The 18,128-nt window shown below is 36.9% G+C and overlaps 1 protein-coding gene and 1 non-coding gene across 24 annotated transcripts in view; one reads left to right on the forward strand and one right to left on the reverse strand.

Moving 5' to 3' along the window:
* The window catches only part of BAZ2B (bromodomain adjacent to zinc finger domain 2B), a 260,570-nt gene that overhangs the window by 85,467 nt on the left and 156,975 nt on the right, over positions 1–18,128 (reverse strand). For 21 of the 23 annotated variants that reach the window (XM_039328386.1, XM_039328383.1, XM_039328396.1 and 18 more), the window contains 3 exons: positions 11,125–11,313; positions 5,166–5,327; positions 2,178–2,371 (listed from right to left, as the gene is read on the reverse strand). In XM_039328386.1, coding sequence (XP_039184320.1) covers positions 2,178–2,371; positions 5,166–5,327; positions 11,125–11,313 — 545 coding nt within the window. The remainder of the gene's footprint in view (positions 1–2,177; positions 2,372–5,165; positions 5,328–11,124; positions 11,314–18,128) is intronic. The other 2 variants (XM_039328398.1, XM_039328404.1) reach the window with 1 other exon arrangement.
* Positions 11,486–11,604, forward strand: LOC120301339. The gene has a single exon (XR_005554861.1). It is a non-coding gene; the product is annotated as a 5S ribosomal RNA (ribosomal RNA).

Here is an 18,128-nt window from a genome sequence, read left to right on the forward strand (position 1 = left end):
ATAAGTTATGGACAGAGTTGAACCTTTATCTCCTCAGCCTTAGTCTTAACCATTATATCACATTGCAATAAACCTAATAAAATGAAGGCTGCAAAATGTTCTGCAAATATGTAATGCTGGCCAGCTGACAGCCCCCGCTGATATGAATCTGGTATCTTCTAGTTGTGCTGGGACATATATCAATGCTGGCAAAGATTAATTTGGAAAATAATATCTTTGTTCAGCGAAATGATTTAATCAGTTGCTGCAAAATACCGCACATTAAATTTAGGAAATTATGCTCGTACAAAGCAGAGATATGCAACAGCCATGTTTTTATATCACCCCACCTACCCATCCCATAATTGCTGTAATATCTACCACATTAGACAATCTGGCAAGAACAAGCCATTTCTTCTTACTGAAAAGCACATGGTTTTATATACTGTAATTGCTCTGATGTGTGCTATTGCACAAAAAGAAAAAAAAAAGTTTGGCATAAAATCATGACAGAGAGACCAGCTTCCAAATGTGAACTGTTTTGGTAGCTCATAACACTCCACACCATACAAACATTAAATACAGACTAGAAACATCTGAACACATGTCATTAAAGTACAACACTTGCTTAATATTATCAGATGTGAGTTGGAACATACATATTGATCTTTATTACAACATGGATAGAATGGCATATCCATAATCACAACTCCTGCTTGAAGAGGAGGTGATAGCTGTTGCCAAGAGGACCTTTGCACAGATGCACCTAGTGTGCCAGCTGCCCCCTTTCATGACTTCAGAGAGTCACTCATGCCCTGGTTATCTCACAAATGCATTACTGAAATGCACTGTAGATGGTGCTGCCCTTGAGATCAATTTGGAAGATAGAGCATGGGAAGTTTTGGGCATTCCTTATTATGCCCATATGACTCAACTGCTCCACAAGTGGAAACTGATTACCAGTTGGTTTCCAATTGCAATTCAGAGTGCTAGTTATCACCTAGAAAATCCTGTATGGCATACGGCTTATTTATTTGAGGAATCGCTTTTCTTTAGTTGTTTCTGTCTGAGAGTCAAAGCTATTATATTGTAGAATATATTTAGTATAATACAGTGGTTCTCAATCTTTTTAGACTGGCAACCCCAGTCATGAGCAGGCGACGCGCATGCGCGGTGGCGCCCCCCTGCGCGGCACACATGCGCGGTGGCGCCCCTGCACGGCACGCATGCGTGGCACCGCCCCCTGCGTGGCACGCATACGTGGCGCCACCCCTGCGCAACATGCATGTGCAGCAGCGCCCCTGCGCGGCACGCATGCACGGCGGCGCCCCATGCACCGCCCCTGCGTGGTGCGCATGTGCGGTGCGTATGCGCGGCACCACCCCATGCGCCGCCCCTGCGCCGGCTGAGAAAAAAATGGCGGATTGCGTTGTTTGGCGACCCCCGTGAAATGGTCGTTCGACCCCAAATGGGGTCGCGACCCACAGGTTGAGAACCACTGGTATAATAAATTCCCAAGTAAGCATACACAAAATTTCATCATTCTTACCAAAACTTTCTCTTTCTGTTTCTTTCTCTTTTCCCCATTGTTTAGGCTTGTCTACTACTCCAATCAGTTACTATATTATTCCCATGTTTTTATAATTTTCCATCATAAAGATATTGCAATACCCATTCTGTAATATAGCAACAGTGAAGCTCCAATCCATAAGCTTACCCAGACTAGCCTTTCAGCTTGCAGGCTCTCAAAGCAAGTTTATTCCCTACACAACTGCTACCCCAAGTCCCAAACCCATACTCAGCATTTCTGAAGGGCAAAGTCTTGATTTATACAGAATGGTTTTAGGTATTTCATGTCTTCCCTCAATGAATGGTTCTTCTCAATTTCAACTTCATCGAAAATGATAAGGATACTTAAAATTGCTCCTAGATGAGGTCTAAGAGTACTGTTCATAATACATATTTCAGACCTGATCCTTTTCTAACTTTATGTAGCAAAGATATTATAGGCAACACGTTATCGCCATCCTAAGAGTGCATTAAATCTCATGCCCCCCTGGGAATAACCATCCTGAGTAGCAGACATACCAGTTATAGCTCACAAAAGGGATGACATTTATACAAGGATTTTCCCTTACAATCTGAATAACTACATCTTGTCTTAAAATTTACCCTGGTTTTTTTTTCATTCTTTTTACCTTGTCTTTAATCTTGGCAGCTCTTGCATCCAGACCCTGGTTTTTATTTTGTTCCTGGTTACATTTGCGGCTTCCTCCTACTGAGATTATAACTTTTGCCTGTCCTGCAGAACTTGCAGTGGTGGTGGATAACACAGAGGTGTTGATGCCTGATACTGAAGTGGTACTATTTCCATTTACAGATCCATTAACACCTTGAAAAACAAAAGTTATGTTTATTTTTTTTTCTTTTTAGTTACAGTCACATAAGCCTCAATGAAAAGATACATGTTGAAAGAACTCTATGTCTATCAGAAAGCTATCAAACAATTTTCTTTTTTAAAGAAGCACTACAAAAGAAACTACTTTGCTTAAATTGGTCCTTTTTTACAGAAAGGAAAGGAAAGGAAAGGAATGGAAAAGAAAGGAAAGGAAAGGAAAGATATAATTACCACAATAATCACAACATTTTTCCAGATATGTTAATCTTACTTAACAGAAACAGCAAAAATATAAACTTTTTCTAAAGATTGGGAAAGGCGTGGGACAGCCATTAAGAGGGGCAGGAAAGAGTGAAGGGTGTTAAGGGGGAATTTTGTGAAAGATTACATAGTTCTGAGACAGAAGGAAGTGAGAGAAAAAGTTCAAAATAATTATATCTTGATTCTGCTTAACATTTGAAGGGACAGAAATGGACTTTCGAGATTCTTTTATTTCACCTTCCTACAATAAACAACGTTGCTTGAATTCCTGCCATGCCTGCTACTTGATCTAGCCTACACTGAAAGAAGGCAAAAATCATGCATAAGCAATACATTAACAACTGAATGTCCCAAGTTATTAATCTGACAATTACTTAACAGAAAGAGATTCATGCAAAAGTTTATAGTATTGCAATTATCAATACCAAAATAGATGAATACAAAGCCAAAGAGGACATTTTTTCCTCTAAACATAAAAGTATCGTCTTTTTCTGAGTATCTGTTCCCAAAATTCTCAGCAGAATCTATCACATTGAATTTATTTTTATCTAGAGTTATTAAATCAAATGCTGGATTTTATGAACGAGGCTTCTACTGTTTTATTATCTACGGTTTGTAAGAGATGATGGGTAAGACTAGCTATCTGCCGTTTCCTAACCATATTAAAAGATGTTTGACTGTACACATGGCTGTACTAGTGTTGAATGTATGCTGAAGACTATGGTTCATAAAGGAAGTAAAATCAACAAAGAAATGGATCTAGAGAGACCACTTTAATAGCGTTAATTTAATATAAAAAGGTCAAATTATTATTAATTAATTTATAATTTATTGTTATATAATGGTATAATTTTTATAAATTGTATAAATAATTTATGTGTAATTTACATATATTATAATATACATTGTTATATATTTAATAATATAAAGTCTACAAATTTCAAGTTAACGTTTGATATATTTTGGTATATCATACATAGTTAGTTCAGTTTGGAGTCTTGTGGTGGCTACAAGAGTAGCAAACATGATTGAATAAACTGGCATGGAACCATTCTGATGAAGTGGGCTGTGATTAACAAAAGCTTCTGTGATAACAAATGAACAATTCTTTACAGTATCACAAGACTCACTGTCATATTTTCTGCAAAACACTAACATGACTTCCCATCTGGTAGTAGGTTAATTATATAGGGTTTTTCCCCCCCCCCAGTATTACCTCTATCGACAGGCCATGATCAATGCAAGTTCCAATACTGCAATATTCAACTTAGCACAATTTATGTATTGATTCAGGTACCTGTACCATACCATTTAACGTGAGCCAAAATCCAGTTAGTGCAAGGCTAGCAAGCAGGTGGTTGAGGTTAATGACAGTACATTTGCTTTTGGGATTTTGAATACTAATTATTGTGCATGCAAAATGGAAAAAAAGGAAAGTTCTGTTCAAGGAATCTCAAAAAAGAGGTTTATTTTGAAAAACTATAGCAGGATACCGATGTTAGCAGGTATGCTTTGGGTATGCATTTATCTTCCAGCTTGTCCTTTATTCACCTGATGATTTATTTTTAAAATTTATAAGATCTATTTATCTAGTAGATTATAGGAATGATGTTTAGATATTTTTGGTTTTATTTTGCTTTCTATAACTAAATTGGGGCTTTGCTAAAAATAAATTTTAAGTATATTCTCTTAATCTTTTACTGTTATATTCATCAATAAACATATAAAACTGCCTATTTCCACTGAATCAGAGCCAGTTATCCTATTTTCCATAGAAATATCACCTTGAATAGTGCAAATTCAAATAAAGTGACTGAGTTAGTTGAGAATAACTGTAGATATTAATTCATCATTTTTTATGTGAAGAGGACAGATTACCACCTCTCACCTAGAAGGAAGAAAATCCTTCCTTCTCTTTCACTTTCACTATTTGTAGATATATTTACAATATTTATAGCATAATTAAGTATAATTAGATATACCGAATTCTTGTCTGACTTGAAATTTATTTCTAAGCAGACAAGTGCCCATTGAAACTACAGCTCATGTCCTGCTATAGTGTATCTTCTATAAGGATTCACAGACTCATTTTATAACACCTCACCTATTAAAATACCCAGGAAATATTGATATCTTTTATGTACAACTACTGTTATCAGATCAGTATGTAGTAGTTCTTTGAATTTTTTTGTCACACTGTATGCAAAATTAGGCAGACTAACTGCCCCCTGGTAATCAACCACTAATTGTAATATATTATTTGTCTGCTTTTATTTTTACTGTTTTTAATGCTTTTATTTTTAATGCTGTTCTGTAACCGTAATGAAACTTGATTGATTATTTCTAAGATGTATTCAAGCTTTGAATACCAAAATCCCCCTTTCTTGTAGGTTTGTGGATACATCTGAGTTGAACTGGGAATCCAAGAGAAATATAAAGTATCTCTCTAGCTTTATGCATGCACACACACACTCACCCCTTCCAGTCCCGGGCAGGATGCTGTGGGCATGTCTCATTCAGAGCTTACCTTTCTCCAAACTTCCTCGTGCACTTTTTCCTGGGGTCCTTGAATGGAATGCAGTAGAGTCATGATTTTGGGCGGGAGGGGCAAACAGAGGAGAGATTCCAAGTAGCGGTGGGAAAAATGTAGTGCCAGTACGGGAGTGCACATCTGCATTCCGCCACCATTCTGCATATTCAATGCAAAGAAAATGAAAATAAAAGTCATATTATTTATTCTGCTTTTGCACTTTATGTGTTCTTGTGGCTACATAATCATATACAGATCTCAAACGTTAATAATGCACAAGTCAATACTGTTAAGTATCAAGAGCTCCTGCACTTAAAATCTATATGAGGCTATATCTTTCTTTAATGTTTTGAACTTTAAATATGCCCCTTTAATTTCCCAATTTTTAACACTGTATCTTTACATTTAATTTATACATATATTTTCGTCAATCAAATGTTGTGTACCACTCAAAAGTACGTTACAACGTTTTGCAAATAAAACAGAAAAAATGTAATTATTACAATTATGTGCAGCATCTACTAAACAGAGAACAAAAAAAGATTCAGCAACAAAACTGGTCTCAACATGCAAGAGGCAGAAATCATTGACTGCAGGCAAGGAGAGATTTGTGTAGGAATTGGCATCTGAAGGGTGTAGCAAACCTTTTTTTTTAAATGCTGTAGGGAGGGTATGAGTTGCTACTTAGGTTTTGTTTCAAGTGCTACAAAATATTGGAATGATATTGATAAGCAACTGAGATCTTCTGCCATATTGATGCCTAGGTATTCTGAGGAACTATACAACATGACGGTGGGGCAGTGATTCAAACTCAAGTGATGCTAGAGTTGTAATGACCACAACTGAACACAAGTAAATACAGTTTCAACTTATACTGCAGATAAAAATCTTCATTTTCATCTCTAACTAACCAAGGTGTTTTAAGAAGTAAAATACTTCTTACTGTAGCATCCCAGCTGGTCCTCTTATTCTTGACATTGCTATGTTCTGCAAGCACAAATTAAGGATTTGAACAAACTAGGGAGATTCAGCTAGATGGGATTGTGAATGTCAATGCTTTACAGAGGGCTTAATACTTTCCACCCTTAAAAAGATGGTAGTAAAATTTCTTTTGAAAAAGAATCAAGCTCTAATACTTTGATCAAAGGACATTAATGCTCAATGTCCTATTTTATAGTTCTGAATATCGAAGAAAGCACTTCCACTTATCATAGCAGAAAGACTGGCAAAGCTCCCTGCTTCATTCAGAGTAAGGATACACTCTGGACCATGTAAAACAGATGGTATTTTAGCCCAGATTATTTATTCCCCTGTGTAAAGTTGTGTTTATTGCTCTTCATATGCCTTATGTGGATAACAGAATTTGTTCCTTAGAGATGAAACAAAACTGCACACTATTATAATCTTTACTACATATGGCAAGAGTAACCACTGATTAACATGGGATGGCTCTCAGATGTGGTGAGCCAGTCCTTTTGCTCCTTCTACTATCAACTAATAAGCTAATCAGTACTGCCAAAGCCAAATCACAACCCACTGATTAAACCAGAAGACCTTTTCTGAACAGTAAATTTATCTCATGAAACATGAGTATAGCCCACTCCCTGGATTCCACTTGCTGCTTATGTTCTGCATGCAAATGATCTGAAGATCATTTCTGAATCTTAATGAAAATTGACAAACTCTACCTAACTGTTGAATCCCAAAGGCAATTTCTTATATTACTGAATTACAAAGATACTAGAATTGCTGACTTCATCATGGCACAGAACAGATCTTTCATGGGTTTGATCAATTCCATAAATTTAATGTGCAATTTTTTTTCTCCCCCTTTACAGTGTTACAAACCATATGGAGATAAATTATATAATGAGCCTACCCACATATCATTTTTAAACCTCTTTCTTGGCTTTGGAATGAATGGCACAAATTGCCTGATATGGAACAAAGAATTAAACACCATTGTAATCCCAGAATAGTAGCTTAGAAAATAATTGTTCCTCAGTAACAAAAGGCAGCAATAAAGAGTGTATTTTAAAAAGAGTTAGCCGAATAAGAAATTGGTTATTGACGAATACCATACCAGGATAAATACTTTATAAAATACATTATAAAAATCTAAAGAAAATCATAGGATTTGATATTGGGCAACCTATAATAAGCAAGTGTGAAAATCATACTGCTCAAACTGACATAAGTTACAAAATATTGAAATGTATAAACACTAGCTTAAGCAATTATGTTTTTCTGGAAATAGAAAAACACTATAAAAACTACAACTTGAATTGCCTTTCTGGCTGTCAAGTGATTTTCCAAGAACCACAGCAGCTTTTGATCAAGTTTATTACAAAAAATTGAAAATAATGTAAAGCAGAGCATTCTAAGTCATTTGTCTTCTAATAGTGCTATTCAGTGGAGTTCATTAGCATATCTTGAAGACAGAATTTGGAACAAGCTTACAGAGTGAATGGGAGAACTATTAAAACAACGCAAATACTCAAGAGTGCTTTGGAGAACATGGGAGTGAAGCTGCAGTGTGTCCAAATGCCTGAGAAGCAATGGAAGAAAAGGAAAAAGAAATAGATAATTTAACAATCTGGAAAAAGGTGTTTTGTGTGCTTTGGAACATAGGGGAGCTATATTCCAAAGCACTTCTTTTCAAGGATCCGCAAAGCCTTCATCTCTCTCAACTTACAGGATTAAGAAAAATACAGACAAATACTTTGAGAGTAACTGAGGCAGATAACAACATTATCTCATCCCCTTGTCATCACATATGCTTTTCAGAAAGGAAAGGAGAAAAACAGGAGAAGCTATTGCTTTTAAAAAAGACTTAGGCAAATGTATAGGTGATGCCACTCAAAATTATGACGTAATCCTGCTTTAAAGCCATTTCCCTCTCCCGCTGCTCTGCAGGAGGGCTTCCTAAGGTGCATTACATCAAGTTCATCAATGAGCTAAGGCAGAAATTTTGCCAACAACAAGCAATCTGCCGTCCTTATGCCACTGTGAAGCTAGAATCCAGCCACCCTAGTTAGGTTCATGGAATTAATTTGCACCTCATTTATATCAATGCTTTTGAACATAAATTTTGAACTATTTATCACACATCATGAAAGAAGGGCTGTTTAAAAAAAGAAATCTCAAGAAGAGATTGCTTATGGTAATAAAATACCTGATGATTAGGTAGAAAACTGGCTTTCTAACATGCATCACTATTTTGAAAGCTCAAGCATGTCAATAAATTAAAGAAAAAGTAAGGGAATGTCAAATGCCATGTGAAAGTACTCATTTATATGGTTTAGAAATATAAATGAATACATGAAGAAGATAGAGTCTTAAATTGGACCTATCATTCGGCAGAGTGAGAAATCTCAGTTGGGGGGCAGTGAAATATATAAGTTCTGCATATAGGGGGAGTGATAATTTCCTCACTGGTACAGTGTTCTGAGATCGGAGAACTACATGTTTAAGGATTCCATCCTTTCACTCTGTTTACTCTGATATGATACCTTTCAGTTTACATCAAAGTTCTCAAGCTGCTTCTGCACCAAAGGAATGAGAATTAGATATCCTATCTAATTGTGATGTTATTTCTCATATGCAACAAAAACACACATTCACTTTCGATGACTTGCCAAGAGCCACAAAACTGTTACTAGGTAACATGCCAAAATAGTTTACCTAAGATATAGATAAAGGCCCAATCTACTCTGGAAAGAGTGCCAAACTAAATTAGAGAAGCACATGGGGATCACACACTATAATAGGTGGTGGCTGCTTCACTTTCACACACTCATCCAGTCATTGAGATTGCTTCTGGGAATGGAATGGGGATTCCTTTACCTTCTACTATTGGTATCTTATGATTATATTAGCAATAGCACTTAGACATATACCATTTCACAGTGCTTTACAGCCCTAAGTGGTTTATAGAGTCGGCATATTGCCCCCAACAATCTGGGTCCTCATTTTACTGACCTTGGAAAGATGGAAGGTTGAGTCAACCTTGAGACTGTGAGGATCAAACCCTTGGCCGTCAGCAGAATTAGCCTGCAATACTGCATTCTAACCACTGCACTATTACAGCAAATATTACTTGGGTGTTTGTATGTACACAGAGAGCTTATGGACTGGAGACAAATTCCTTTGTGTCCAATCATACTTGGCCAATAAAGAATATTCTAAGATTCTAATTCTTTGCCAAAATCCACTCAAAACTGCCTTTCATAAAGTAATTAGGTATTAAGATAACATTGACAATGGAAATTATTTTGAAGCCTTGAGAAAATGGGGTATGTCCCCCTTTCCCCCTTTGTCTTAGCAATAGTAGATTGAGGAAGGGATCCCTGCCTGGGAAAAGAATTAAGTCATAGCTTGGGAAATGAAGATGTGGCTTTTTAAAGCACATGTATCACTTAGGGAACATACACAGGCCACTTTCAACCTATAAGCCACAGATTCTCCATTCCTGGCCTTGGATGCCTCTTGAGTTGATATTATACTGACAAAACAGAAAAGAAACAGTCTAAATTAATTTTTATTCTGGTCAACAACAGAATGTGCTTCGCAGCTCATTTCTATATAGTTAAATGATGCATTAAATATGTAGTATAATCTACCCTTCAAATTTTAATTTATGCTAGAGTGTACAGATCCGGAAGTCTTAAAAGTTATTTCCCACTCAATTTGCAAACTACATGCTTAAAACCAAGTCATAGCTGATGCATAACTAAGTTTATGGCAAAATATATTTTAAAAACAAGTTACACTGAAAAAGTTTTGTCATCCAAATACAGACACATTAAATACAAATAAACTATAGATTTGCAATTATATAGCCACCAACCCACATAATGCGCTACAATTCTGATAGATGAGTAGGACTTTTATGATAAATCTTATGTTTACTGAAATAACATTGAGTTCAATGAAATTTATTTGGTTCAGAACAACTGTGCACAAAACTGCAGGCTTTTTTCTCTTTTCTTTTTTAAAAATAAGATTCTCAGTCTCTTAATTATAATCTGAAAAATGCAAACATGCCCACCTTTGAGAGTCCTAAATTAAAGCTATATCATCATAATTACCAATTATAATAATCTAGTACAACTTACTCCCAAGCAAGTGATAAAAAATTGCAGACTCATAGTGCAAGCTTACACATGCTTACTCAGAAATAAGTTTCTAATATGATTTATTTTGTGATGTTTATATAGGATTGTAGCCTTACAAAATAATCATCCATGAACTTACTGGAAAATAAGCATTTTAACACTTAAGTAACCAGGTCCTTTTTCTAAATAAAGTGTCAAACTCAATTCATTTTCAGCTAGAACAGCCAAATTTTGATTCTTAGTCCTTGGAGGCTGATCAGATATTTTTCATTCCACAAAAGTTCAGATAGATTTGAGTTAAAAACATGCAAACCAAATGTATGGAAAGGTCTTTTACAAAATAACAGGAGACTTACTTGTGTTCAGTTTTTTAAAAACATGCCAGAAGATGCCTGATTTAGGGTGTTGGCAATATTTTTCAGATTAGTGCTAAAGCAAATCATAACCTATCTAAATAATTTTTATTACAAGTAGATTAGAAACACAATTAAATAAACAAATGATGGGAAAAGTTGAGGAGAATAAAGCAAAAACAAGCTAGAACTGGCCAGCATGCATTACTATTCTCTTTGTAATCATGCAATGTAACTGCCTCAGCTGTATTTACTCATCTGTAAGCCTCCCTGAGATCAAAGGGGTATTTTCAGATCAATGTATATAGTATTAGGGATGTTCCTGATGTATTAGAATCTGGATCTTACTGAAAAAAAGCTGTTCTTTTATCTTTAGTATGCAGAATATAAACTCTATGCCCCTTTACTCTGAAGGAACATTTGTGGCTGCATTTCCAAGCAATTTTTTAAAATGGAAGATTGTTTTGAACATATAGACTTATTTACCTGGAAAAGTTGTTAGCTGGGGGTGCGCTGCTAAGGCTATGGGTGTACCAAGTGACCCCAAGCCACCAAATTCTGTATGCCCTGAGCTGGCTGTATGTAGACCAAAGACTGGGTGGCTGACCATTGGAAAGGCACTCGACACTGTGGACAGGTTACACGGTTGATCCCCAGCTGTTCTGAATAAATGTCCTGAAGGGGGAAAAAAGCAACACTTGAAAAGGTCCTAGAAAAACACACGCTCCTCTTGAGATATTTCCGGCTTTGAGGGTTTTGAATTTGGGTTCTTCTATAGATTTCAGCAAAATCAGCAGCCATCAGCTTCAAGCCAATGGAATAAAGCTGGCATTATAAGGATGCTACTTTCTACGGCCATACTACCCTGAACGCGCCCGATCCCGTCTGATCTCGGAAGCTAAGCAGGGTCAGGCCTGGTTAGTACTTGGATGGGAGACCGCCTGGGAATACCGGGTGCTGTAAAATTTTTGGAGCTTCCGGTGGGAGGCGACGGCGATGGCGGCTAGCTTTTAGCCGTCCAGCTGGGGAAGTGTCAGAGCCGCGGAGCGCAGCGCGCATCAGCTGGCCCGCGGCTCGGAAATCCCTTCCCGGGCAAAGGGAAGGGATAGAGAACGCAAGAGTAGAGGTAGAACCCCTAAACCCCCTCTGGATTTATTTCTAGAGGGGGTGAAAGGAGTGTTCCCTCGGAGCTCTTGCTGATCTCCGCCTCCAAGCTGTTTTTGCTTCCTAGGAAGCAAAAGAAACCGCCGCTTCTATCTCCGTGTTTACAGCATTTTGGTGAGTAATTTTTAAACGGACGGAGCAGTTTAAAGGACATTTGTTATATTTTAGGTGTTTATTTTTTTATCTTTTGATTTTTACTATTTTTCCTCCTTTTCTTTGTTATACTAGTGAAAGGACTTAAGATGGCGTTTTGAAAGTGTCGGAGTTTTTTTTTACTTTCTCTTTTGTTTTACTTTCCCTTTTTAAGGATTGTTTTTTGCTTTTGCTTTTGCTTTTGGCTTAGAATTTTTTTTTTGAATTGTTTATTCTTTTATTACTTATTCTTGGGATTTATTCTGGACTTTTAATGATTATAGTTTGTCTCTTTTTAAAAATTCTTTTTTTCTTTTTTTCCTCCTCCCTTTTTGGCTGGAGGGGAAAGGGAAGTGACAATAAAATGGCTTCAAAGAGGCAGCAGCCTTCCTCAGACCCAAGGTTATTTCTTCTCCTATAACTTCCACTGCACAGCTACAACAACAATCTAAACATGACCACCGGCTCAGCCACCACCCTCCCCTCCTACCTGGACTTTCAGTGCAAGAGGTTATAATGGGAGAGATTGTAGTTCAAATGAGAGAGGAAATGACTCAATTTGTTTCACAGATTAAATCAGAAATTAAATCTGATCTCAAAGAAGAGATAACGGGGATAAAGTCTTCAAGAAAATAATAATGAATTACGACAAGATATACTGGCAGCACTACTGTGGTGGTTAAGCTCGATGCAAGGCTTGAGGAAGTCAAAGTTGACTCTTTAGATGACAAAATTCAAGACGTGGAAAGGAAGGTGGACTCCTCACAAGAAGATATTTTGATGTTTCCTGTGAGGATTAGAGGCCTCAAGGAAGATATGAATCAAGATTTGATGGAGGTGGTTCTTAGTGATCTGGCGCTGGCTTTGGATATGGATAAAGGAGAATTACAGAGAGAAGTAGAAAAAATTTATAGACTCAACTCCTGGATTGCTAAGCAGAAGAATTTGCCCAGAGATGTGGTGATTTACTTTACAAAGAAGTCCCTGCGGAATGAGATTATACAAGTTTTTTACAACTAGGTGGTACTATTGACATCACTTGCACATAGGAGAAATCTCTGTGCTTCTGAATGTTCTAATTATTTTAATTATCTAGGACAAAGAAGGTAGAACTCTGCCTGAAGAAAATGCACTGACTCTATACAAACAGGCACAAAACGGTAAGAAAGAAGTGATCTAAGGGCCTAGGAAAGAAAGAAATATCTAAATGACAGTAAGAGGCATTTCTTTCAGAACTCTTAGAATGCTACCAAGTTCAACTTCTGGTTATTTACTGTAATTTAATCTATAGAGTTTATCTTCAGGTAGCCATCTTTTCAGAGGTCAGTTATATTTGTCAATGTTACCTGGACAAAGTACCCAGATAAAATGCAGCCTGGCATGCTTTGACAGGCCAGCCATGAGGGCCAAGGGGGTGATTCCTAAATAGGTGTGGCCTTAACAATGTGCCCCAGATGGACTGCTGTGGTCCCTTCCTTACTCCCTCTGATCGTGGTTCTCAGCCATTCAATACAGGTAGCCCTTGACTTATGATCGCAACTGAGCCCAAAATTTGTGTTGCTAAGTGACAGTTGTTAAGTGAGTTTTGCCCCGTTTTACAACCTTTCTTGCCACAGTTATTAAGCAAATAATTGCAGTTATTAACTTAGTGACAAGGTTAAGAAAATCTCCCTTCCCCGTTGATTTGCTTATCAGAAGGTCACAAAAGGTGATCACATGACCCTAGGACAGGGGCCTTCAAACTTGGCCCTTTTATGACTTGTGGACTTCAACTCCCAGAATTCCTCAGCCAGGCACGCTGGCTGAGGAAGTCTGAGAGTTGAAGTCCACAAGTCATAAAAGGGCCAAGTTTGAAGACCCTTGCCCTAGGACATTGCAACCATCATAAATATGACTCAGTTGCCAAGTGTCTGAATTTGATCATGCGATGAGAGAATGCTGCAACGATCATAAGTGTGAAAAACAGCTGTAAGTCACTTCTTTCAGTGCCATTGTAACTTCAAATGGTCACTAAATAAATGGTTGTAAGTCGAGAACTACCTGTAGTGATGAAGATGAACCTGCAAGTTGCCAGCCCTTGTCCTAGACAGAACAGACGACATCCAATTTACCTGAAAAGGACCCACATTTCTCTTGGATTTTTTCTTTAGGATAGCTAATGTTTGTCAGTAGACAGCCAGAGATCAACCCTAATTAATTTTCCTATAGTACTCCAAGCTTCAGCAACTGCCCTAATCATCAGGAGTGGCTCCCAGGCCAAAAACCTAGTGGTGACTGATAATAACCATAACAATAGTCATAGTAATAAAATGCATCACACACCATTAGAGTGTGGGGAACATTTGGAAGCTGGCACAATAACAGCAACATGTGGTGTCCAGGCATTATATACTAAGAGCAAACAGATATAAACCAGAGGACGGGAGAAGAGAGAACAAAGAACAGCAAAGTTTACTCATTCTAGAAACAACAAAGTATCAACGCACTTGGCATTTCCCCCTCAATTATACTGTTTTTAAATTAATCAGGGTAGGCAAAGAGGTAAATGCCTGATCCCTTGAGTAAGGATTATCTTCAGGAGACAGACAGAGAGATTTAACGCACTAAATAGGTCCTCTGGTATGTTAAAGAGCCAGTCAGGATAGAAAAGGGAGAACAGAGTTGAAATCCTTGTTCGGCCAGGAAGCTCCCTGCTAGCCTAAGCTATTTTACAGGGTTGGTGAGAAAAAACACAGAGAGGCAGGCATTTGGGTCGGTAAGAAAAGGAGGAATATAAATATGTTAACTAACAAAACAATAGGGTATTGTTGTTAGCTACTACAGATAGTCCTCGACTTACAACAATTCATTTAGTGACCGTTCAAAGTTGCAATGGCACTGAAAAAAGTAACTTATGACTGTTTTTCTCACTTATGACTGTTGCAGCATCTCCATGGCCACATGATCAAAATTCAGAGGCTTAGCAACTGATTCATATTTATGACAGTTGCGGTGTCCCAGGTCATATAATTCCCTTTTGTTACCTTCTGACAAGCGAAGTCAATGGAGAAGCCAGATTCACTTAACAACCATGTCACTAACTTAACAACTATAGTGATTCACTTAACCACTATGGCAAGAAAAGTCATAAAATGGGGCAAAATTCATTTAACAAATGTCTCACTTAGCAACATAAATTTTGGGCTCAATTGTGGTCATAAGTTGAGGACTATCTGTACAACTTACCATATATATCCACAGACATAGATATTGATACATTTATACACTATACTGGCCTGATGTGCTTGTCCTATACAATAATCCTAATCACATGTTTTGTTCTTAGAGTTTGGAACTGTTTTGTTGTATTTATTATATTCTATTTATATTGCTGTAGATGCCCAAAGTCCTATTTTGTTATGAGTTTATTTTTCCCAAAAAACTTCCTACATGGAGTATGCAAACATGTACATATGCCTTTTTTATGATTTAAAAACATGAGCAATTGCTTATTGGAAGAAACTCCTCAAGAAAATTGCACAACACATATGCACATGCCTTAAAAAGCTATCTATTTCTTACCGGATATAATTTAAGTTTTGATACTAATCTTTAAATCCCTAAATGACTGAAAATTTGAGTATGGGACCATCTGTCTCATTATAATATTTTTTTAAGATCTGCAAGAGAGGCCCTTTTAAAGATGTCCTATCTCCAGTCAGAGGTCCGGGTTTCTAGCATTAGGGAGGGGGGGGGATTTTGGTGTTAATTTTAATCTCTCTCAGTTTTTTTAAATAAGTATTCTGTTCGTATTTACGGTTTTGTTAAACTTTGTTAGGTACACCTTGAGTATCTACTGAACAGAAAAACAAGACATAGATCAAACCAACTCACATATAAATACTGTAACAGCAACTTAGTTATATTGCTACTTGTAAAAAGTGCTAACTTTCGCAACTTGAAAATTGCCACTGAATGGCTCCTTGTATTAGGTAAATCAGGGTTCCCCAACCATGGCAACTTTAAGACTTGTGGACTTCAACTCCCAGAATTCCCCAGCCAGCCTGGGGACCCCTGAGGTAAATCACCAGGAATCAGAGCCAAGTAAGTCAGTCCTTATTAGTCTGCCAAAATCAATTGTCCCCATTTCTGAGACAGATAACCATTGTAGAGAAGCAAAAAGAGAACCTTGGAGAAAATACGCAACAACCATAGCAAAACATAAACTCACCCAGAGAAAACAGGAATGAGAGATTTAAAATTGCCCTCCTTGACTCTCTTTGATATAAAAGGGAGGGAAGAAGAAATCCTACCAGGCTTTCAAGATTCAAGACTACTACACTTGAATAATAAAAAAAAGAGTTCTACTATTTTTAGTGAAATCAGTTTCCTGACCTACTCTTAGCTTGAAGAGTTTTCTTTCGAAGTTGAAGAATTAAATGCCATTTGCCACAGAGGTCATGTTTAACAAATTTCTTCCCGATTACTAAAAATGCAAAAATGCTTCCTGATAGCATGATATTTTAACCCAACACTACCTATTTTCCAAAGCACCTGAAGGCAGGGCAAGAAGCAATGGATGGAAACTAATCAAGGAGAGAAGTTACTTAGAACTAAGAAGAAATTTCCTGACAGTTAGAACAATTAATCAGTGGAATAGCTTGCCTTCAGAAGTTGTGGGTGCTCCATCACTGGAGGTTTTTAAGAAGAGACTGGACAGACATTAGTCTGAAATAGTATAGAGTTTCCTATTTGAGCAGGGGGTTGGATTAGAAGACATCCAAGATCCCTTCCAACTCTATTATCCTGTTAAGATGCAGCTTGGACAAATGCTTCCTTCCAAAATCCGTATTGTTCAAAACCACACTTTTTCTGAAACTAAGACCTTTGCCATGAAAATTGACTCCATAGTGATAGTGTGCATATGTGTTAAGGCATTCATATGAAAAAGATTGCTATAGAGCAGGGGTGTCAAACTGCCAGCCTGCAGGCCGGATGCATCATGGCAAAACCACGCCCACCCCATTGCCGGCAATGGAAAAAAAGTTGCGATTTGTCGCGACACGTCCCGTGACATTGCGAGTTTGACGCCCCTGCTATAGAGTTATTACTTTATTAAAGTTTGCCATTTTCTATGGAAATTGTACCTTATGCAAGCTAGTGCATAACATCAAGTATCTCCAGCAGATATTCCTAGGGATATTTAATATAAATTCAGCAGACCAATTAATGCAGTAATTTAACTCAAAAATGTAAGAAAAGGTTGTGATTTTATGTTCACAATATAGCGAAAGATAGGTGCATCAAGATTTAAAGGTATTACCATTAAATTTAAGATGATCTGTGTCAGAAAATTTAACATTATTTTGTTTCATTTGCAAAGTTTCCTAAAAACAACTATGCAACATGAAAACATACCACATTTTTGAAAATACTTTTATGGGATATAAGAAAAAGATTAAAATATGCTTTGGAAATTAGACATAGTAATTTTAAAATACATATTTTATAAACAATTATGTTCAAAAAAGAATCAGATTGTAGCTTATCCTCAAAGCAAGTCATACCGAAGCCTGGTGAATTAAACAGATTCCTTCCTTTCTGCCAACTCATTATCTTTTTGTTTCTTAATACATTAATATTCTGACTAGAGATGAATATTTGTATTTCCTTTCATTTTTTTCCTTTTGTTTTTTGTTCCCCTTAAAAAGTGCCAGCTTTCTGCATGCTTATAATGAAATTTCATACAAAACTACATTGCTTAAGACTCTTGACTTATATTATAATAGGCTGAATATTTTTCAGCAAAGCTTTTGAAATTCTACTAGCCAGTCCGTAGATAAATGATTGAAAGTATTACCCAAAAGGCCAGCATCCATTTCGACAAGGCTGGTGTCTTAGTAACAAGGAACGATAAAGGCAAATGCCTTTATTAATATTAATGAATTTTGTGCTGCACTGTAATAAGCCTTTTCAAAAGAACTAAAATGGATAAATACTTAACTAATGCCTTAAATGTAAAAAGATGGTGAACAAAATCCTTTGAAAAGCAACAAAGGCACAAAAATGACTAGCTATATCCTCACCCCACCTCGACTACTTGTCTATTTAAGACACAGGAGATAAAAGACATTAACATGAAGGACGAGGTTGGTGATTTTAATGTGAAGCTAATGCAATACTCTTTACTATACATTTTAGTCAATGTGAGTAAA

This window comes from Crotalus tigris, unplaced genomic scaffold, assembly GCF_016545835.1.
Source record: "Crotalus tigris isolate CLP2741 ecotype Arizona unplaced genomic scaffold, ASM1654583v1 scf7180000024376.1991246, whole genome shotgun sequence".
Classification (NCBI taxonomy): Eukaryota; Metazoa; Chordata; class Lepidosauria; order Squamata; family Viperidae; genus Crotalus; species Crotalus tigris.